The sequence below is a fragment of the Ursus americanus genome, chromosome 27 (genome assembly GCF_024610735.1).
Source record: "Ursus americanus isolate L20-20 chromosome 27, mUrsAme1.1.p, whole genome shotgun sequence".
Taxonomy (NCBI): domain Eukaryota; kingdom Metazoa; phylum Chordata; class Mammalia; order Carnivora; family Ursidae; genus Ursus; species Ursus americanus.
The window spans coordinates 38,059,146-38,081,444 of NC_142153.1; the positions used below are offsets into that span (position 1 = coordinate 38,059,146).

A 22,299-nucleotide genomic window follows, 5' to 3' on the forward strand; every position below is an offset into this window, starting at 1 on the left:
TTCAGGGAGCGGGTCCTCTTCCTGGCCGTGGAAGTCCAGTCAGTTGAGACAGAGCCCATTCTGAGTGCGCACGAGATGCTGCATTTCAGTCCCCATATATGTGATCCCTGGAAACTTGATACCAAATTCTGCGTGCCCATCTACATAATATCTGGACTTTTTTTTTTCCATTCAGTCCATAGGCGTATATATCCAGTATATTCATGATGGACCCTCCTGCCATGTTCCTTTTGGACATAATCTTGGAAAAGCCTGTTTACCATGACAGTTGCAATTGTGAGGTCATAGCTCTAAGAATAATTACCAAATCGGAGTTAAACTTCTTTGACTCATTGTTTTTACCAGTTCTCTCAAGCAAGCTCTGCAGTGGTCTAAAATGACTGTTGCTTGAATTCCTTTCTTCCCCAAATGGTCCAATATCATTCAAAACTTTTACGTTGGGGCAGTAGCCTAAAATGCAGGAGGGGGTTTTGTACAACACAGAACGAAGATCACTGTTTTAAAAGTCAGTTTCAGGGCAATATCATCTTATCTTTTTGGTATACAACGTACGGATATGAAGTCTTTCCAAAAGAGGTTGAATAGACGAGGGAGGGATGGGTGTGGGGGAGGGGCGTCTCCCAAGACCCTGGCAGTGACCGCAGTGACACACCAGCCTCCCGGGGGAAGGCGTGCGTGGCTCTTGGCAGAAGCTTCCCTGCACATCCGTGGAGACTGACCCCTCATTTATTCCGCCAGGCAAATGAGAAAAAGAAATCTAAAGTAGCAAAAGATTATAAATTCCTCTGAAGCCTGCCTTTGCCAGTCAGCCCATTCTGTTAACAGCACAAAATGGCCAGAAATCAGAGTTGCTGTGATAGGTTCTAAAAGGACATCATTAAGTACTCTTCGTTTCCCGACACATGGAGTTCGGTCAGCATTTTAGAAATGTGTATCACTTCTAGCTGCACAACCTACCCAGTGTTTAGTTCACGTTTGTAGCCCCTGTTTTCGGCTCCTTGTGTTTCAGATCAGTTAAGAAACAGCTACCAGATCGGTTACGATGGCTCCCTTAGAATCATCTATGCCAGCGGCCTGGATTCCCACTACCAGACCGAGCCGCACGTCCTGGCCGGCACGGCGAATCCGACAGTCGCCAAGAGAAACATGAGTCTTCCTGGGGAAAACGGTCAAAATTTGGTCGAGTGGAGGTTCCGAAAAGAGCAAGCCCAAGGAAAAGTCAACGTCTTCGGCCGGAAGCTTCGGGTAAGCACGCGTCAGGGAGCAGGTGCCGCTGCCCGGCCGGCCGTGCGGGCGGATGCCACGTCCCCGAGGGGGCCCTAGCGCTCCTCCCCTCCTCGTCCTCGTCCACCCAGAGCCACACTCGGGGCGGCGCTGTCCCTGCCAGCACGAGGTATAGCCAGCCGTCAAGCCATTTGATCGTTCGTAATAAAAGCCAACTGTCGGAGAAAAGCTTTTTCTCAATGTATCTGTGGTTAAAAATCAGTGCTTCCCAGAGACATCAGGAAATTGCGTGGAGCACAGTCCCAGAGGGCTTGGGCCTCGGTCCATTGTTGTTTTCCTAATATGATTTTGATCATCTTACGCTTTTCCTTTGCCCACGCAGGAGTGATGGCTTCCTAACGTGGGGATGAGGGTAAGAGTGAGCTTAAACACTGAAAGTTTTCCAAGTCATGAAGAGATGGGCTGGCCATTGAAAGGCAGATTCTTTCTTTGCGTTCTCAATATTTTTAGAGTATACTTTGGACTCATGGAAGAATATCAGTGGCAGAACCTCACTGCTGCCTCTTCACTATTGATTTATATTGTCTTTATGAGAAATGCAATGATATTTCTGATGACGCTGGTGTAATTGATCTTTGCAGAATGTTCTCCGCATTACCTTGTTGGGTGTGGTTTTTTTTCCCTCCTTCTCCGATTGTAGGCCAAATATATTGAGAAAGCAAGCTGTGATTTATGGCAGCTATTATGGTAGAGACAACATAGATTAGGTACTAAAACACAGGTTACACGAAACCACCTTCGGACCACTATAAACTGAACCTGACTCAGTCTTTCTACTAGCAAACAGATTTTAGTTCATCAGATAAATGGAGACAACTATTCCTAAAATGACCTCCCCTTGCCATTAAAAAAAAAAAAAGGACTTGAAATCAAGGATAGAGAACAAAACACAGAGCATACCATTAATGTTCTTTTTCCTGCACTGAAAATGGTTAAATTATTATTATTATAAGAGGCCAACATGATTTACCTTGACAGTCCTTTAGGGTAAGAATCAGCTAATACATATTGTCTCTGGCTGCTTCCAAGAACTAGAAATAAAGGAATAAAGGATCAGTGGATCAAATACAGCCGGTATCCAGCTTACAGGTTACATTCTGATTTCACTTCCATTTCAAGGCAGGTGTTTGGGACTCTAAATACCCATGACCTTCTGAAACCCGTGCTGTGTGCTCCCACCTCCCATGCCCCAGGCTGTGGGAGCCAGGATGCCCTAGCTCCGAGTCACCTGGCTCAGGAGTTGTGGCAGGCGGCAGCCAGGGGACGCGGGAGAGGGGCTTGTTCGGAGAGAGAAGTGAGGAGAAACAGCAAGAGAACACTAGCAGGAAGAGCAGCAGTGGAGTTGAAGGTAAAGTGACAGGAGAGGAAACCAGCTCCCCGCCTTTCCCTCGACTGTATCTAGACATCAGTGGCAGCTGCCCCCACCTACTGCTTCTTCCCAGGACCCCTGCTTCCCTGAGCCATTGCAGACCGGAAGCTAGCGCACAGGCTTTCTCTTGCCCAGCTCTCCCTATAAGCAGCATGGTGTACAAGGACACATGTGCGTGCACGCACACGCACAGAGTCACACCCACCCTTAGACACAGGACTTCCTTCACCAAAAGGTACAAAGATGCTGCTCAATTTGTGCTCCTCGCTCCTCACAGCAGAGAAGACAGCAGTGCCTAGAATCCCAAAAACATGCGTTCTAGAGCAGTCTCCGCTTTTTGCTAATAATAAACCTTATGGGAAAATCTTAACATCGCTGAAACCTCGTTTTCCTTACGTATCATGGTAATCCATATAGGATATAAGTAATATAATATGATGTAGATAATATATACATTACGACATTATAATATAGACATTGTCTAGGTCATAGACACACAGTTCCTCGCATAGACAACGTAGAGAGAGGCATTGGATACAGATAATGAATAAATACAATTTATCTGCCCTGCCTCCATGTCACACAATTGTTACAGAATCAAATGAGACCATGTGAAAGTACCTTACAAAGACAAGGCATGATTACATGTTCCCTAATCCCAACCCGGAGGATCTCTACCACACGGGCATACGTTAGGCATTTATACCCACACCGCGGGTAGACAGGAAAGGGCCCTTTAGCGCCCTAGTTAGGAAAACAAGGGAAGAGTATGGGATGCGCTTTGCCCAGAAACCAAATGCATAATATGCTGCCTTCTCCTCTTCGAGACAGGCTGTGTCTAGCGTGTCCTCTGTTTCTTTGTAACATGGCTTTTCTAGGCATAAAAAGGAATCAGGAAGAGTAGAGGAAAAGAGGAAATCCTATCTTGCATCTCTGGTTCTCAGCCTGGTTCAAAACAAGCAGAGACCTCACTTTGGGGGAAGAAAAGACGAGAGCACAGAGGCATGGGTGTTCGTTTCTTCTAAATAGCGGGACTGCAGTGCCGCGGCAAGTTGTTTCAGAGAATGCGCGGTTTAAAGTGGCCTGTTCAGCCCCACTGGGAGGAGATTTCCAGCCGATGTGTGTGATTGCTCTCGTAGAGACAATGCCAAGATCACAAGGGAGGGTTTCTTACTTTCAAGATAAGATTGGATGTGCCAGCTCTGACTGCTAATTTCATTCCTCTGTGGTTCTACGGGAGAAATTCTAGGGAGAGAGTGAGGATACGAAAACCTGGTTGCAGGACTGGACCGGAGTCTGCCAAAACAGGGAAGAGAAGTGAAGGGGGAAGGAGCGAAGGCCCGCGAGGCGCACGGGATCAGCTTAGGGGGCTACTCCTCTGCACCCCACCCTTTCCTGAGACAGAGAACATTCCCTCTCACCTTTCGTTATTTCCTAGCAGAAACTTCTTTTCATTTTTAAGGTGTTTGCCTAAGTTCAGTGAGGTGCCAGACACAGAGTGGGCACTCAAATATTTATTCAGTGAATGAATGAGGAAAAGCCAGCCTTGTAATCGGGATTATCTCACCGCATCTCGATCCAAGCAAGAAGCTCTAGGAACAGCACACCCTTGCACATGTTTGCCTGCTATACGAACCTAACTCTAAACAGGTGGCGCGGCGGTAAAAGATAGAATGCCAGGTCCTGTAGTTTAAAAAGGTTTTTAAAGCAAAGAGTAGAAAAGGAAAATTAACAAGGAACTAGCAACATGGAAGGCATTTTCTCTGAAATGCTTTAATGGGAAAGGGAAATACAGCCAGAAATCACAAGCAAATAAAATTGCGAGAGATGTGGGAAAACATTGCAAAATAAAGATTAGACATTTCCAGAGCTCGCTTGTTTGTGGCTAAGTTAAAAAAAAAAAAAAGACAGAGAGAGAGAAAGACACAGGCATAAAAATTGCTTGTTTTTCTCTTATGTTTGGTAAATATTCCTCGTTTTTTGTCAGTGCTGGACTTTGGAACCAGCCTTTCATCAGTCACAAAAAAACTGCTATGGCATTCTAAGAAGAAAGATGTATCTTCTACACTTGCCCAGAATTCAGATGCTTAAAGAAAAAAAAAATTAGTGAATATCTTAAAAAAGAAAATCTCAAAATTTGAAAGCCAAAAGTGTGTTTAAAGGCACACATGAATACGATGGCGTACTGGAATTTTATTCTGCGGGTCACGTTTGTGTGATGGGCTATTCTCCCTCAAAGGGAGCGGCGCAGCCTGGAGTGGGATGGTACAATGCCGTTAGCGCTGGCTGACATGCGGAGACACACAAAACAGTCTGCAGCCAACCCATGTTCCAGCAGGGACACAGGGGAGTCGTGACGTTGTCACTGAGCGTACTGGGTAACGAGCCAGCCCTTTCTCACTTCCCTCCGTAACATTCCGGATACGTGAATATAATCTGATGATGCTTTATGTCTTTAAACATAAAGACATTGTTTAACATCTTTACGCCTTAGTTTTTCAAGCATTCTAGAGGGAAGATGATCGCTACCCCCCATATCAAAGGGACGCTGTGATTTCTTCACAGTCATGCTGGACATGATCTTTGAAAATGGGGGTTTTCCATGCTTACTTAAAAGAAATGCTATATATCACAAAGGACTTCATGGTGCTCTCTTCTCCGAATATAACATTTGGATTCATTTTTATATAGCTGGAGGTACAGTAATGATCTGATCTAAGGTTTTTCATCTTAGATGAACTATTCAATTTAGATTGATATTTTTTATATTGAAACTATTTATTAAAAGGCCACTGGGACATGGAACAAGGCTGGTCCTTTATGATTGTCAAAAGGGGGAAAGGGTTGAAACGTTGCCATAATTTCATAAAGGTACAGTTAAGTAGGACTGTGTCCTAGAATGGAAATGTCCCTTGACGTCTGCATTTTGTTGATAATACCCAAAGGAGAAAGTTTGGGTGTGTATGGGAAGAAGAGAGGAAACAAAAGATCTGTTAGTATCTTTGGAAATTTTACATACTCAATAACAATGACTGGTGTCTGGAAACAGTCAGAACGGTTGAAACCTTGGCTCGTGTTAGGAATGTGGGAGGAAACACAGCCACATGCTAATTCTTTCCTCCTTGCCCGGTCTGAGGACACAAGAAAGACATTGCACCCAGCGTTTGTCTGGATAAAAAGAAAAATTGAACCTTGGACCCAAATGTTCAGTCTCCCAATGCTTCCAGATGTTTCCATACGGTGGCATACGGGTATGGTGGCGCACACAGTGGCTACAGGAATGACACCACGGGATTGTCGCCTGCATGCTTTGGTGTTGCGTAGCCGTATCCACGAACCACAGGAAGAGCGGGGTGGCAGGGGCAGGCAGTGGGAGGAAGGGGCCCCAGGCTGCTCTTTGCCCGGCTCCCTTTAATACCCACACGGTCGGAGCAGGCCCGTAGTCCAGATTGCTCATGCCCTAACCAGAGGCAGCACTGCAGAGAGCAGGGGTGGTTAAGGAAGGCAATAAAGAATTGAAATACAAATTAAAATGAACACAAAGTAAAATGCACACAGATGGGGCAGTCCTGTGGGCCACGCAGTCCCCGGAAGCTACACAGGCAGTCCTGTGGGCCACGCAGTCCACGGAAGCTACACAGGCAGTCCTGTGGGCCACGCAGTCCCCGGAAGCTACACAGGCAGTCCGACGCGCTGGGCGCAGGCCGGAGTAGCCTACGGAAGGAGAAAAGAGGGCAAACCTAAGCATTCAGAGGTTGTTGGGTTTGTTTTTTCTTATAAATCACAACCAGAGAAATACGTTCAAGAAGCATAGGAAACCATTTAAATCGTGCAAAACCTCATCCTAGCACATCAAAAATTTGGTGCAAAGATAAGCAGCAGAACTGGCTCTGCCAGTTGAGTATTGAGCTCATTCGATATCACATCAGATCTTCCTACAGGCTTTAAAGTAGATATCTGTAATATTAGCTAGCAGCTTCTTTTCAAGGGCCACAAAGCATTCTGCAAACCGAACCTCGTGGAGTTTCACAAAATTCACATCAGGCAGGGACTAACTAGCAGGCATTTCCACAGGGGAGACCAGAAGCCCCGAAAGCCTTAAGCTGGCCAGGCGCAGAATTCAGTCAGGTCACTGACAGAGCCTACAGGCTCTCATGCGAGCACGTCACAGATGGACAGGCATCATCAGAGGGGCCAGAGCCCAGTCACGCTGCCTCTAGACCCTATCAGGTATGGAAATGGGGCTCCTTGAGTCCCAGGCTCCTCCCCGCAGCGAACCCCCCCCACACACACACACGGGCACACGCACGCACGCCTTACACACCAGATTCTGCGGCGGCACGGCGGGGGCCTTCCCCACTGCCATTGGACCTGCAAGGACAGAACCAGAACATTAAGATCTCCGGGTTGCCCTCCAGGGCTCTACCCTTTCTCATTTTCTGTGACTCGTCTGTCTGGGGCCTTTTTTGCCTCCAACATTACCTCACCTGGTTCACTCTATGGACTTCTTTTTGGTTTATACCTTTACCTTTCCACACCTTTCCATGGACATTACGATACTCCCCTTGGGTGGCTAATTAGAAAAGTTTAAGCCTGAAGAGTGTCTTTTCATGAGGCTTGGTTAACGTCAATGACAGAACGCGCAGATTAGTTTTATCCCAGAGTTTACAGAAATATACACGCGTGTTATATGTGCACACACACGTATGTGTGGCTGTTGGTGCGGAAGTGGTGTGCGTGCTTCTGTGGGTATAACGGACCAGCTGCAGCTGTCCATTTTGAAAGTTCTAACTAAGACGTGGTCATGGAAAATTCACATTTTCCCATTTAATGTTTAACAGTCCAATAGTCAGTGCAGATTTGTTGTCCGGGCTATCACCGTCTTGCTATAGAAAATCCACGCTTTGGGGGTCCTCGGTACGCGGCGGGCTGTTTCCAGAGTAGAGTGGAACCACGGCCACGTTGCCATTGCGGTAACGAGTGCTGGTTTGTATGTGCCTTGGATGCCAGACAGTAAGAGCCAAATGTAGTCAGAGATTCTGGCCTTGGCACAGAGCCACACGGAGACCCGATTACAGCAACATGGTGCCAGATCTGTACACGAAGCATCATCGTCAGACCCTGTGGACGTGGGAGCGAAGCCTCAGGTCCCTGCCAGTTAACCAGATGTTATTAAAGGGAAAGGCATTCTAAAAACTTGTGACATTTCAGCATGGGCCCGAAAGCAATGATCATGTTTGTAACCTCCTGCTATTTAGACTCATTAATAATTTACAGTAATGTGGGTTCCAACTTCTACTTAACTGTTCTTCAAAGGGCCGGAGTCACATTTACCGCTTTTATTTAATACAGCCATGATTAATCTACCAAGCAGTTATCTTCCAGTGTCTTACGGAGGGAGGGTCTTTGAGTAATTTACAGACATGGCATGTTGACCACCTTCATATCTTCTAAACAAACTTTAAAGCAAATACATTTTGGTGTTTTTCTTATCAGTTGCTTAAGTTTACAACATTTAATTGGAAAGGTTTTGAACAAATGCCAGGCTGTCTTTCTGCTTAATGAAACCTTTTAAAGGAGCTGTTAATCTCCTGCCTTGCACTTGTAACCAAGAAGTTGCTAAATTAATTTACTGACAAAGAGAATCAATCATCATAAATGGTGTTTAAACAATAGCGGGGACCCTGAAGAGTACTGAGGGACTGGCATTGGAATAGCATGAGTTATGTTATCATCCTGTTTGTGTTGTAACAGGTGAATGGCAGAAACCTCCTTTCCGTTGACTTTGATCGAACAACAAAGACAGAAAAGATCTACGATGACCACCGTAAATTTCTGCTGAGGATCGCCTACGACACGTCGGGGCACCCGACTCTCTGGCTGCCCAGCAGCAAGCTGATGGCGGTCAATGTCACCTATTCGTCCACCGGCCAAATTGCCAGCGTCCAACGGGGAACGACTAGCGAGAAAGTCGATTATGATGGCCAGGGGAGGATCGTGTCTCGGGTCTTTGCTGACGGTAAAACATGGAGCTACACGTACTTGGACAAGGTATGCCGGCGCGGTGCGAGTCAGAGGAGGGAAGGGATGATTAGGAGTTTTCAGCGATCACCCAGAGCACTGCAGGGGAGGGAGACGGGGGGCATGTGCAGGGGCTCCATTTATTACTCTAAGTATCAATACGTAATTCGCATTGGTGCAGCGGTGATGAATTTCTGCATTAGCCAAGTAGTTTCTCCTTAGTTAAGTTCTGCTACCTGAGACCCTTTTAAGTGATTTATGCCGCAAACAGACAAGCAATAACGCTGTCCACCTGCCAAGTTTCTACGTCGACAACATTCACAAATTAGACCTCGGGCATGTAAGTCATTTGTAAATAATCTCCGTGCCAGCTCTGTCATGTAAGAAAGAGCCTTACGTGAGCAGCGCTGAAGACGTCAGTTTTGTGTCGTCGCTGGCAGAGCTTCGACATGGCCATGAGAAACATGTAGATCCTGTGTATGCATTATTAACCATGAGAGGCTATTTTCTAGAAAGCCACATTTCTCCTTTCTTGTGCGTAGAAAAGGTGTAAGCACCCTCGCTTAGGATTCCCCCATCTTTAAGCTCTAGGCCCGATCCCAGAAAAGACCTGAAGTTACCCGTGTGCAAAATGCTCAGTCGCACTCTGAGAGTTTGGGACAGTGACTGTGGTCCAAAGGGATGAAAGCAACAGAAGAGGGACAGAGAACGGGCCACCTGCCTGCAATTCCCTTCTGCAAAAACTGAACCCACCAAAGAGCGTGTTCGTGGAACGTTCCACATGCCCTTGAGAAAACATTAGCCCCAGGGAAGGGTTCCATTCTGAGTTCCAGTGCCTGTCCCACCTCAGAGCATGCCCGCACCAGGCTCGCAGCAGCCCAGGTCACACACGCAGGGGTTACCGCCTCCAGCCTTACGTGCATTAGCCAGACTAACCCGTCACCCGGAACGCCAGCCCGTGCCATTGTCGTGCTCACCTCACACCGTCTTGTTCTTCACCAGAGGTGGTCTGCACAACTCTTCAGTCTACACCTAAACCCACTGCCCGGGAGTCCTCCTGTCTACTTCTGGATGGCCTTGACACAGACTAGCCTTCTGGACAAGGAGTGTCAGGTTCAGGGCTCACCATGGATGCCTCCCAACTCTGGAATGCTCCCAGCCTACCCTGCTTGTCAGTCTCTTCTCTCACAAACCTGCTCATCTCTTCCTCGAAGAGACTCACCCTTGAGACAGGGGACCAGCCACTAGATGACAGTTTCCCTCCACACTAATCATCACACTCGAAAGTTACTCCACTGGCGATTTGTTGAGAGACCACAGAGTAAGCCCCCCCTGCCCACATACCCTCCTGGGAGTAAGTCCTCATGCCTGGAAAACACTTCATTCTCCAACCTAGCAAACCCCAAGACAGCTTCCCCCTGAAGAAACTGGGAGTGGGTCCCCACTTCATCCTGGAACACTTTTCCCAGTGTAAACTAAGTACATTACAGAGATATGTAACAGAAATACCCAGACCCTAAAAACCGATAGTAGTGATCGTAACGTCATGGGAAAATGTTTAAAAGGAGACAGGGAGCATGGCATTGATAAGAGCCACCGACAGGAAAAGACAGCAGCAGTAACTGAGGTCACTTTCATGTATCAGTAGGGATCAGAAAAGCCAGCAAGTATTTTCATCATCTCTCCCAAATCCCTAAAATCCACCCAAACCACTTCCATTTCCTTGCTAGGAAAGGCACGCTAAACCAAAACTTACTCATAGCAGAAGCAGTAATATTTTACCAACTACCCTCAGATGTGATTTTCAATGACTACACAGCTAAGTACTAATTCCATGAATTCAGCAATAATCCAAGCCTTCCTTGGCACACTGCAAACTGTTAGGAACAATTCTCAAGACCTCTGCCACACAGCCAGCAAAGCCTGTCCCTAGATATGCCCACAGAGGAAACTCCACAGAACCTGCCTGCAGGCTGCTTTCAAAGATGGCGGACGGTAAAGAGAAAGGGAATGAGCCTTGGACAAGGGCTTACGTGTTTCTCTGGCAAAAGCAAAGCGTAAGTCCCAGGAGGGCTCCTAACACGCGCGTCCTCCCACATCTGCCATCATTGCATTTGGTCTAACAGGGTTTGGGAGAAGCTTCCGCAAAGGAGGGAATCGCCCATTTTCTGTATGACCGTTGAGCCGTATCATTCACTACTGAGCCTCAGGGTTGAGCTCCTGCTGGCCTAATAAATGATTGTCTTGTGTCTTTTTGCAAGTACTTGCAAAATAGGCAGAGCTCATTTTAATTTATATATTTATTCACTGTGTTATTTAGCACCAAAGTAGAATGTAGCCCAGAAACCATTCTTACAGCAGCTGAGACACAAATCAGATTTGGTACTCACTAAAGCAAATTTCAGAATGTAGATTTTATTGTCATTCCAGGTGACAGGTAAGAATTTGCAAACAAACAAACACAAACCGTACCTGCATCCCTATTTCAATTAAGGGCCTTTACGGCTCTCATTCACCGTGTGATTTAGCAATGTTTGTTGACGTTGATCCATTTTTGACTAATTTTATGTCTCTTCTTCATAAAGTAATATTTTGAATGCTTTGCTCCTCCCCCACATGCACTGGAAATTACGACATGATTTGAGTGGCTCTTCAATCAAATGAGGGGGAAAAGCCACCGTCCTAAAGAATTGCTAATTATGGATAGGATTGCTTTTCCCATATGCTGTTTTCTCCTTGAAATATTGTCTTTAAAGCAGCTTTGCTCGTGCCTGTATTATGACTTACCCAAATCCATCGACAATCTGCTGCTTGGCTGTGAGTCGCCTAGAAAAAGAATGGTACAATCATGACAAGTGGCGCATTATGAATCTTGAGCCACTAATTGCAGAACCCCTCACAATTAAGCATCCAAGCAAATTAGGCAGGGAATCGTTAACAACATGTAAGGTCAAGGATAACTCAATTACAATGAAAATCATTTTCTCAAGCAAAATGTTTCTGTGTATTTGTGGTCACTGGATCCGCTTTTGCTTCCCCCCGCCCCGCCCCGTTCACAAATACTGAACCACAGTCTGCTCTGTCTTTGCAGTCCATGGTCCTCCTGCTTCACAGCCAGAGGCAGTACATCTTCGAATATGACATGTGGGACCGGCTGTCTGCCATCACCATGCCCAGCGTGGCTCGCCACACCATGCAGACCATCCGGTCCATCGGCTACTACCGCAACATTTACAACCCCCCCGAGAGCAACGCCTCTGTCATCACGGACTACAACGAGGAGGGGCTGCTCCTGCAGACGGCCTTCCTGGGGACAAGCCGGAGGGTCTTGTTCAAGTACAGAAGGCAGACGAGGCTCTCAGAAATTTTGTATGATAGCACGAGAGTCAGTTTTACCTACGACGAGACAGCAGGAGTCCTCAAAACGGTAAACCTCCAGAGCGATGGTTTTATTTGCACCATTAGGTACAGGCAGATTGGCCCCCTGATTGACAGACAGATTTTCCGCTTTAGTGAGGATGGGATGGTAAATGCGAGATTTGACTACAGCTACGACAACAGCTTTCGAGTGACCAGCATGCAGGGTGTCATCAATGAAACGCCACTGCCCATTGATCTCTATCAGTTTGATGACATTTCTGGCAAAGTGGAGCAGTTTGGAAAATTTGGAGTTATATATTATGATATTAACCAGATCATTTCCACGGCTGTAATGACTTATACAAAGCACTTCGATGCCCATGGCCGCATCAAGGAAATTCAGTACGAGATCTTCAGGTCACTCATGTACTGGATTACAATTCAGTATGATAACATGGGTCGGGTAACCAAAAGAGAAATTAAAATAGGGCCCTTCGCCAACACTACCAAATACGCTTACGAGTATGATGTCGACGGGCAGCTCCAAACAGTGTATCTAAATGAAAAGATCATGTGGCGTTACAACTATGACCTGAATGGAAACCTCCACTTACTGAACCCGAGTAACAGTGCCCGTCTGACCCCTCTTCGCTATGACCTGCGAGACAGAATCACCCGCCTCGGGGATGTGCAGTATCGGTTGGATGAAGATGGGTTCCTGCGTCAGAGAGGCACAGAGATCTTCGAGTACAGCTCCAAGGGGCTTCTGACTCGAGTTTATAGTAAAGGCAGCGGCTGGACAGTGATCTATCGTTACGATGGCCTGGGAAGGCGCGTATCCAGCAAAACCAGTCTGGGACAGCACCTGCAGTTTTTTTATGCCGACTTAACTTATCCCACGAGGATTACTCATGTCTACAACCATTCAAGTTCAGAAATCACTTCTCTCTATTACGATCTCCAAGGACATCTCTTTGCCATGGAAATCAGCAGTGGGGATGAATTCTACATTGCGTCCGATAACACAGGGACGCCACTGGCTGTTTTCAGTAGCAACGGGCTTATGCTAAAACAGATTCAGTATACTGCATATGGAGAAATCTATTTTGACTCCAATATTGACTTTCAACTGGTAATTGGATTTCATGGTGGCTTATATGACCCACTCACGAAACTGATCCACTTTGGAGAAAGAGATTATGATATTTTAGCAGGACGATGGACAACACCTGACATAGAAATCTGGAAAAGAATTGGGAAGGACCCAGCTCCTTTTAACCTCTATATGTTTAGGAATAACAACCCCGCAAGCAAAATCCATGATGTGAAAGATTACATCACAGGTAAGCATTTTTTTCCTTTCCAAGTGCTGAATTACTTTGCTCCTTATATGAATACACACAGGAACTGAAGTTGCTTTCTTTAGCCTTACACTTTACTCCTGCAGAATCAAATGCCTAACCTTTTACATGTGTTTATTTCTCTATGGAATCAAGAGAAACCAGAAAGGGAAACAGACACATAGTTTGTACTTCCTGTTCTGTCTGCCCAAGGCCACAGATTTCTGAAATGACATGGAATCCAGTCACTTAGGGAAGGGAGGTGACATGGGGATGTGGAAAACAGGATGAACATGGGAGTCCCCAAGGTGAAGTTCCAGTCCCAGTCCCTCTCCTGTAAGTCATGTGGCTTTACAGACAAGTCACAGTTGTTGGTTTTTTAATCTGTTCCCTTAACAATGAAATGGGGGGGGGGGGAATAATGCCTCCCTTGATGGTATAAAATATGTACAATTCTGCTTGAATTATTAACTACCTTACAAATTTGTAATGTGGGTTTTTCTTTCATACATGCATGAAGTTCTAATGGAGGAATCGTGAAACACAGCAAAGTGCGATTCACCATCTCATTCCTGGGATGTTTAACTCTCCACCACCATCACCTCAGGGCAATAAAGCAACAGTTTCTCCCATCACTTGCTTAGCCAGTGGATCCTGCTTCTGTCTTCGTGCTATTTGGGGCAGTTCGTGCACGACAGTACTACTAATAGACACACTAATTTTTCTGCCAATAGGGGGTAATAAGATCTTTCCAAGTTTCAGGCATGATCTAATTGAAACATCTTGTCCCACTTCTGCCACCACAATACCACCAGGATGAGAGAAACAAGGTCTTTGGAAACACGGCTTTAGTTCCCTTTAGTTCCTGACTTCTCCACTCATCTCCCACTGCACGGGTTCTGAATACTTCTGCTCCCGCCTTCCTTTCCTGAATTACACCACCATAATGAACCTCTCTACCACATGTATGCTTCCTGGAAAGAAGGTTCTTTCCTGTTTTCTTTTTTGTTTTTGTTTTGTTTTTGGTTTGGTTTGGGGTTTTCTCTTTTGTTTTGGCTTGTGTTAGATGCTCCTTCAGGCTGTCTCTTTCCGTGCTCAATATTTGAGGCACACTGAGGTGCCTGTTTTCTCAGCTCTTGGTACAGCTCTCAAAACGCTGCCCCCTGTTCATCTGACATCTGCTTCCTGCTTTCCCAGACTGCCAAAACCTTGTCATAGCTCTCCTCCATGTGAACCAGCTGAAACTCACTTCGTTCACAATCCTGGTTCAGCAACACCCTCATGGTGTCCTCCTTCAGCTTGCTCGATACACATTGGCATCTGAGTCCCATTATTTTGGCAATGCTTTTCAATACATAAAACCCTGTGATTTTTTCTTTTCTTTTTTTTTTTTTTTCACTGTTACACAGACATTGTTCATAGTAGGAGAACTTTTGCCCCGACACTACCATTCAGGAGAATTTTCTCCAAAACATAAGATACCCTGTAATCTTACATACACTCACATACACGTGCGCACCCCAAAAAAGTATCACCCTCTATTCTACGTGATGAACTTGGAATTTCTCTCTACCACCACCACCACCACCACCCCTCCTTTTATAAGAGGGAGAATACCACTAGTTCTATGGCCATATGTTGCTTGGACAAAGGACCTGCCAGCCTGGTGATGAGGTGAGAGTTTGTGCCCTAGAGGAGGAAATAGGAAGCAAGTGGCTCTCCATCATTCTGACAAGCAGTTTACCACTGGTCATTTAAGAGGTGTTGACAGGGGCTGCCTGAAAGGCGGGAAACCCCACAGCTCCTGAATCCATCCTCTCCTAGCAACGTGGACTGCAGGGAATGCCATAGCAGCAGTTTCTGAAAAACATCAAAAGAGAGATGGAACAGCATAAAATATATTAGGTGAAATGCAATTTCAAATTTTCCAGCAATGTGCTTAATACATAAAATAATCTACACCCAACTGTACTCATAAAACTGCAAGCCTGCTGAGTAGTTCTGTAACATTATAACCTCCAGAATAGAATAAAAGCCTTATTCTGAGCTTAATGGCTTTTGGAGTCACATGGCAATATTTTAAAATACCATTTTAAAGGTTTCCAGGTTCTGTCCCCAAAAAGTTCATCTCCACCTGTGCACAGTGAGCCTTTGAAGTCATAGCTGATGGAAATCAGAACTTCTGTGCCCTTGGCCAGTTCTGCCAGGTTTCAGCATTCATCTCTGATTAAGAATCAAGTGTTGATTTTAATTCTCTCAATTTAGGGTTTTTATTAATAGAAAATGGGTTGTGGAAGCTGCATATCCTTGGGCGATCGCTTTTGAAAGCTAATAACACACAACTTCCGTTTAAGACCAGTCTTGACTAACTACCAGTTCCCTTTGTGTTTCCTCGACTGCGGCTCTTCCGGCTCTTCCGTGCTGCTGTTGCATTGCTATTACCCGCTTTTTATCACTCATGACTAGCTCAGGATGCAGCTTCGCCCGCGGGACAGTTTATCCAGCCTCAGTGAGACGCTATCTGACTGTGTTTTCTGTAGCCCTTGCCGAAGCTCTGTTATTGACACTAGTAGCTTCCAGTCTGAAAATAGAGAGTGGGGTCAGAATTGGAGAATAAAGGCAATCATGTGCTCCTCTTCAGGTTATTATTTGTGAAGGTGGGGTGTTTTAAAGGTAAGAATTTAAATTTATGAAAGCACAAAGTAACTCTGACACCTTTCATTTTGAACATTCTTCCCCTAGATGTTAACAGCTGGCTGGTGACATTTGGCTTCCATCTGCACAATGCTATTCCTGGATTCCCTGTTCCCAAATTTGATTTAACCGAGCCTTCTTACGAACTTGTGAAGAGTCAGCAGTGGGATGATATACCGGTAAGAAACCAAAAGCAAAACTGTGAAAAGGTGATTGATGGGTTATCTGTGTCATATTTACCCATTTCATCAAGCTGTCCTTGTGAAAGCTGGACCAAGGACCAGTTTTTAATTATTTTGACTCTTCTAGGGTAGAAAAGCATCACATTTCTGTTCAGCAAACCAGGGGCCTGTTAAACAGGCTTAAATCGGTTTTTAGTGGTGCTAATAAAAACATAAAAAGACATTATCAGAAGGTAATAAAATGAGCGAGCTCATTTTTGAGCGCCAGGTTTCTACAGAGAACCCCCGTGAAAGCATATTTATAGCACTTGGGACCTTAAGGCAAAGATACAATAAACGGGAGGGCAGGGGATTCGTATTACAAATTAGCAGCCCACAAACAGCGCCGCAAAGTTCAACTTCTTTAAAATCTGAACAGTGTTTCATGGGGACAGATTGAAAATAAAAATAAAATGTCCCCTGATAAAGCTCCATCTGCAACGAGGTGTTTATAGAATTTTCCTGAAAATAACATTTCAGGAGGCCTGTAATTGTTCTGAGAACTAAAAGAAAAGAAAAAGAATGGAAAATTGCAAAGTCAAAGCTGCCATTTCAGAAAATGGGCCTTTTAATTCCCGCCATTCAGAGATCAGAAAGGAATGTACAACAAAACACCAGAATTTCTAGCTTAAAGCCAGAATAATTAAAGATCAAGAAATTGGGTTACCCCATAATGATAAGGAGAAGAGAGTGCAGAGTTTCTTAGAAAGATTAATTTCCCCCCTTGAGCAATTTCCTATAATTTCAGTGAATACAAAGAGAAAAGGCAGTCACGGCTGAAACACAGACACACACACACACACACACACACACACACACAGTATTTTCAGTGCCAGTACCTGTTTTCTGGTATATGTTTCATACTTCATATAAACCAATTCCTTCTTCAGGATGTCACCTTTACCTTTAAGAAGCAAAACCCATCAAGTTTCCAAGGTCTGGGAGCCATTTTCACATTTCGAATTGCAAATACATCTACACTGAAGTGTCAGAAGACACACTGAAGTTTCCCAGTGCATTTGAACAGGCACGTCCTAATTGTGTCTGACTTTCCAACATGTCTGCGAACACTTAAGTCTTACTGTACAAATGGACTTGCCAACTTTTTTCCTAGGCAGCCTCCTAAATATGGTTCAAGTTCTCTGTCAAGAAAAGCGCACGGTAAGGACAGCTTAGGGAATCGCCAGCAAAGACATTGGAGGCTGCCCCAAGCACAGAAAAACAAATGTTTCTTTCATTGCTGCAGATGAAACAGATGTTTTCTTGGGAAACACTGGCCAAACATCTGGCAGTAGAAGAAATGGCTGAGTTCAGATGCCCTCAATTTAAAACATTTGCCAGCGGAGATGGTCCACCGTCCCTAAGTCTCCAAAAGTAAATGTTTTCCCAAGTAATAAATACTCACCTCTGGCCGTCCCACTGTGCACTCAGCCCTGGACATTTCACTAATGCAGGTAACACTAGCGAAATTCAGGTGAAGACTGTGTTCGCCAGGACAGAGTTTCCCTAAATTAGAGCACAGGGATTTCAAAGCATATAATGTAGGACGCGGTGGTCCGGCCTGAGTACCCCAGCCTTTCAAACCCTCGTCTATGTTGGCTGCTTCCTCCCCGGGCTCCCTTGGAGAAAGCCACAGTGACCCTCAGAAACGGGGTTCCCCAAATGGGATGGGCGTGGGAAAGGGGCATCAAGAAACTGAAAAAGCTAAAGCCATATTTGCCCACATTAAAAACGAAAAAGCTTTGAACTAATACATGATGGAGTCACCTCTTTTTACGTTTCAAAACTCATTTGGATCAGCTTGAGAGGAGAGGACCTTCCAGTGCCTTCCTCTACCGAGCGTTTGTTTTTTTTTTTTTAAGGCTTTTCATCTCTAAAGGTTTTAATAAACGCCTGGGAGCTCTCCACAGAAGTGTCCCCCCCCCACCCCCCTCTTTTTTTGGTGGTTGTCAGGACCGGGCGTGCTGCCAGGAAGCCTGGCTCCCCGGCAACCAAGAGCTACAGATGTTGTCTAAACCGCCCCCCCCCCCCTTCTGTTTCGCTTCTCAGCCCATTTTCGGAGTTCAGCAACAAGTGGCGAGGCAGGCCAAGGCCTTCCTGTCCCTGGGGAAGATGGCAGAGGTGCAGGTGAGCAGGCGCAAGGGCGGCGGCGCGCCCTCGTGGCTGTGGTTCGCCACGGTCAAGTCGCTGATCGGCAAGGGCGTCATGCTGGCCGTGAGCCAGGGCCGCGTGCAGACCAACGTGCTCAACATCGCCAACGAGGACTGCATCAAGGTGGCGGCCGTGCTCAACAACGCCTTCTACCTGGAGAACCTGCACTTCACCATCGAGGGCAAGGACACGCACTACTTCATCAAGACCACCACGCCCGAGAGCGACCTGGGCACGCTGCGGCTGACGAGCGGCCGCAAGGCCCTGGAGAACGGCATCAACGTGACCGTGTCGCAGTCCACCACCGTGGTCAACGGCAGGACTCGCAGGTTCGCCGACGTGGAGATGCAGTTCGGCGCGCTGGCGCTGCACGTGCGCTACGGCATGACGCTGGACGAGGAGAAGGCGCGCATCCTGGAGCAGGCGCGGCAGCGCGCGCTCGCCCGGGCCTGGGCGCGCGAGCAGCAGCGCGTGCGCGACGGCGAGGAGGGCGCGCGCCTCTGGACGGAGGGCGAGAAGCGGCAGCTGCTGAGCGCCGGCAAGGTGCAGGGCTACGACGGGTACTACGTACTCTCGGTGGAGCAGTACCCCGAGCTGGCCGACAGCGCCAACAACATCCAGTTCCTCCGACAAAGCGAGATCGGCAAGAGGTAACCCCCGGGCCGGCTGCCGCGGGCGGATTGTCGGCGGCCGCCCCGCGCTGGGAGGCGGACCCAGCCGGGGGGCAGGCGCTGCGCTGCGCTCGAGCCTCAACCACACACCGTTGCTCGGATTTCTCTGTAGCACAATCCGAATCGGACTCTCCGACACAGAAGAGCCTTCCGGGAGAATGAGACTGCTGTTAAAAAAGAAAAGAAAAAAATCCACAAAAAAAAAAAAACAACTTTTTTTCTGAATGACCTTAAAGGTGATCGGCTTTAAAGAATATGTTTACATATGCATTTCGCTGCACTCAGTTGGACTGGAAGTATTAAAAGGAAAAATAAGTAAGTGAAAGAAAGGAAAAAAGGCCTCAACGTTTTGCGCGAGGCCATCCGTTCCTTGGAGACACTGTATTTCAGTAAGGTAACATGCATACAGTGTTTCCAGGTATTACCGAATCGTCGACCTTTGCTTACAAGAAGTAGTCTCTCTGCGTAGGATGTGATATATAATCTCTGTTAATTTTAAAATGTGGGGCAAAATTACTGTTTCTAGACAACCCAACCGCTTTCCCTGTGCTGCTTTGTAAAAGGACATTGGCACAAGTGACTTCTGCTCCGGCGGGGATTTCATAACGGATTTTACAATGCTAACGTGGTTTGCCTTGGGGGGAAAAAACTGGCAAATAGAATCCTTGTCACTGATAAGCAAAGGAAACCCTGATTTTTTTTGTAAATTATGTGAGACAAGTTGTTTATGGATTTTTATATGAATTACAATTTACTGTACATCAAATATTAGTCTCAGAGGAGTTAATTTATGTAAAGTGTTTAAAAAGTTTATACTTAAAAATAAAACGATAAAAACATGTGAACTGTGTGATTTTTTTAAAAGGATTGCACCTTTTGTTATCTGTTATAGCTGTACAGTATAAATTATTATATTGTAGAGATATAACGACTTATGCCTATAATGTCCAGAAGTGTTAATATTTTTGTATTAGGTTGAAAAAAAATGTGCAACTTTCTATCACTAGATGGATAGGACAGTGCAATCCTAAGTGGGTGGCTAATCAGAGAACTCCTTTCTCTCTCTTCTCTTTTTCATCAGGCCAGTGTCCTCAACCATTATCAACTAAGAGGCACAGTAGAAAACTCAGGCTGGTGGAATGTAGCAGAAGATAGGAAAAAAATAAAATACAAAAACTGGGCCAGAGAGGTCCTCTCTCGTCCCTAGAAGTCATGGGGAGTTGATAGAATTAACCACAGGGTTTTTACTGTTAACCATTCCTTGAAGCTCCATTTCATGATGGAGGCAAGAGACCACATCAGATGCTCCGGGAAACGTGCGTGAGAAGGAAAGGATCTGATGTAGTCATGACCGTTAACATGTGTCTTAAGATCTACGAAAGATAGCAGAACCCGAGCAGCGGGGAGAGGGCTGGATGGGGAAGGTCAGGGTCCCTCTGCTAGTCTTGGGTTTGGACCGTCCAGTCACCAAGAGGGACACAAAAGGGAGACAAAAGCTCCCGTAAGCCCACACGACCCACCCGTCCTGGGAGCTGGTTTGAATGGCAGCCTCTGCCCTTTCTCGGGGAAGCCGGGGGTGGCCGATCCAGCTGGAGGTGAAGTGACAGCCGTGCCCTCGCGCACTGGGCGAGCAGGCCCGGGCACGGCGGCCATCTGCACTCCCGTGACGGCCCAGCCGCTCTTGCAAATCTCTTTTCGTGAGCACTAAATTCAGCCACAAAAATATTTTTAGAAAAATATTTCTCCGTTCATTGAGCTATAGTACACACTGTTTTCCTCTATGTATAATGGTGATAAAATATAGCAAGTGAACATGTCGTAAATATAAAGGTTCAAGTGATGTACTGAAAATAATTTTCTAACTGCTTTGTATGTATCACATACTCTAAATTGCACAGTAGGCGTGTTTATTAAACAGATTGGCTGGGAAAGTTTCAAAATAGCTACTGAGTTTACAGAATCAGTGCTATTACTGTCTTTGTGTATTTGGTAGAGCGTACCGAAGTAATTAATCTTCTAATGAATGCTGATATTTTATTAGAATGAAAGCACAGATTAGCATTAATATTTTTTATCCTGGAAATCCTTTGGCAAGTATTACGAAGCCCCGATTTAGAAAACTACGAGATTTCAAACCACATAAACATGGCTCTGTTTTACATTTTGTTTTTTAACTGTTAACTTAGGTGTTTGCAGTTCTGTTCGATGACGTTTCTGCAGGACTGTGTTTAGCATGCTGTTAAGTACTTTTGGTTGAAATAGGCTCTGAGTCTAAATTCTCAGAAATGTTTCTGATGTATTGACCGTGAAAAGCTTGTACCACATGGCAGAAGTGAAATGATAATCTTACCCTCTTCTCGACATGGACTGGTCCTTTAGGCTGGCACCGATAAATAACAGATTGGGAGTATCTCTTGGTGCTTATTTTAGATGAAGTCAAATCAACCCAATTAGTGTCTCGTTAGTAGGTATAATGAGCCTATTTCTTTCTAAAAAGACTTGTGATCTGGACATGCTTTTACAAGAAATAGTGACCTTGGGGAATATGTAAACAAAAGACCTTTTTCTAAGAGTTGGGGGGGTGGGGGACTGTATAATGGAAAGAATTAGCTTACAAAAAAAATTGATATTCAAAGTATTTTAGGCAAAGCCAGTCAAAATGCTTTCATGATATTTTGAGATGTAAATTTTGTCTGATTTGTATTGTTCTTTTCATTTGCCTTCTTAACTTTCTATGTGACCTGAATTTTCCATAACTTGACTATAGACTGCATCTAGGCATTCCAATAAAAGCCAACCCAATGTGTGTGTGTTTACATATATATTTTTTTTAAATCTTGGGCTAGCCAGCGTGTGTTTTAGAGCAAAGGATGCAAACAGATGCATTGTTGGGGGTACCGATTCATCTGCAACCCAGTTGGTAGTATCTTTTCTTTTCTTTTCTTTTCTTTTAATTTTTGTGTGCACTGGCCCGACTGCCAGTTCAGCATTATATACTCTGCCAGGGGACTCTTCCCATGGCGTAGTTTAAAAAAAAAACCTTAAATACACCCCCACAAAGCCAAAGAAGAATAAAGAAGAATTAAAAAAAAAAAAAGACACTGCCCATTACTGCTCGAAAACAGGCCTCGTTCCTGCGATCCTGGCAATAAGTGCTTAATTAAAACACTTGATTAGAATAATCAGTT

General features: G+C 45.5%; 1 protein-coding gene across 7 annotated transcripts in view; it reads left to right on the forward strand.

Moving 5' to 3' along the window:
* TENM3 (teneurin transmembrane protein 3) overlaps positions 1–21,915 on the forward strand; it is a 589,152-nt gene extending 567,237 nt beyond the window's left edge. For all 7 annotated transcript variants that reach the window (XM_087856505.1, XM_087856504.1, XM_045785848.2 and 4 more), the window contains 5 exons: positions 1,010–1,245; positions 8,408–8,704; positions 11,766–13,377; positions 16,117–16,247; positions 18,339–21,915. In XM_087856505.1, coding sequence (XP_087712631.1) covers positions 1,010–1,245; positions 8,408–8,704; positions 11,766–13,377; positions 16,117–16,247; positions 18,339–19,094 — 3,032 coding nt within the window. In that variant the 3' untranslated portion in view covers positions 19,095–21,915. The remainder of the gene's footprint in view (positions 1–1,009; positions 1,246–8,407; positions 8,705–11,765; positions 13,378–16,116; positions 16,248–18,338) is intronic.
* The last annotated feature ends 384 nt before the right edge of the window (positions 21,916–22,299 follow it).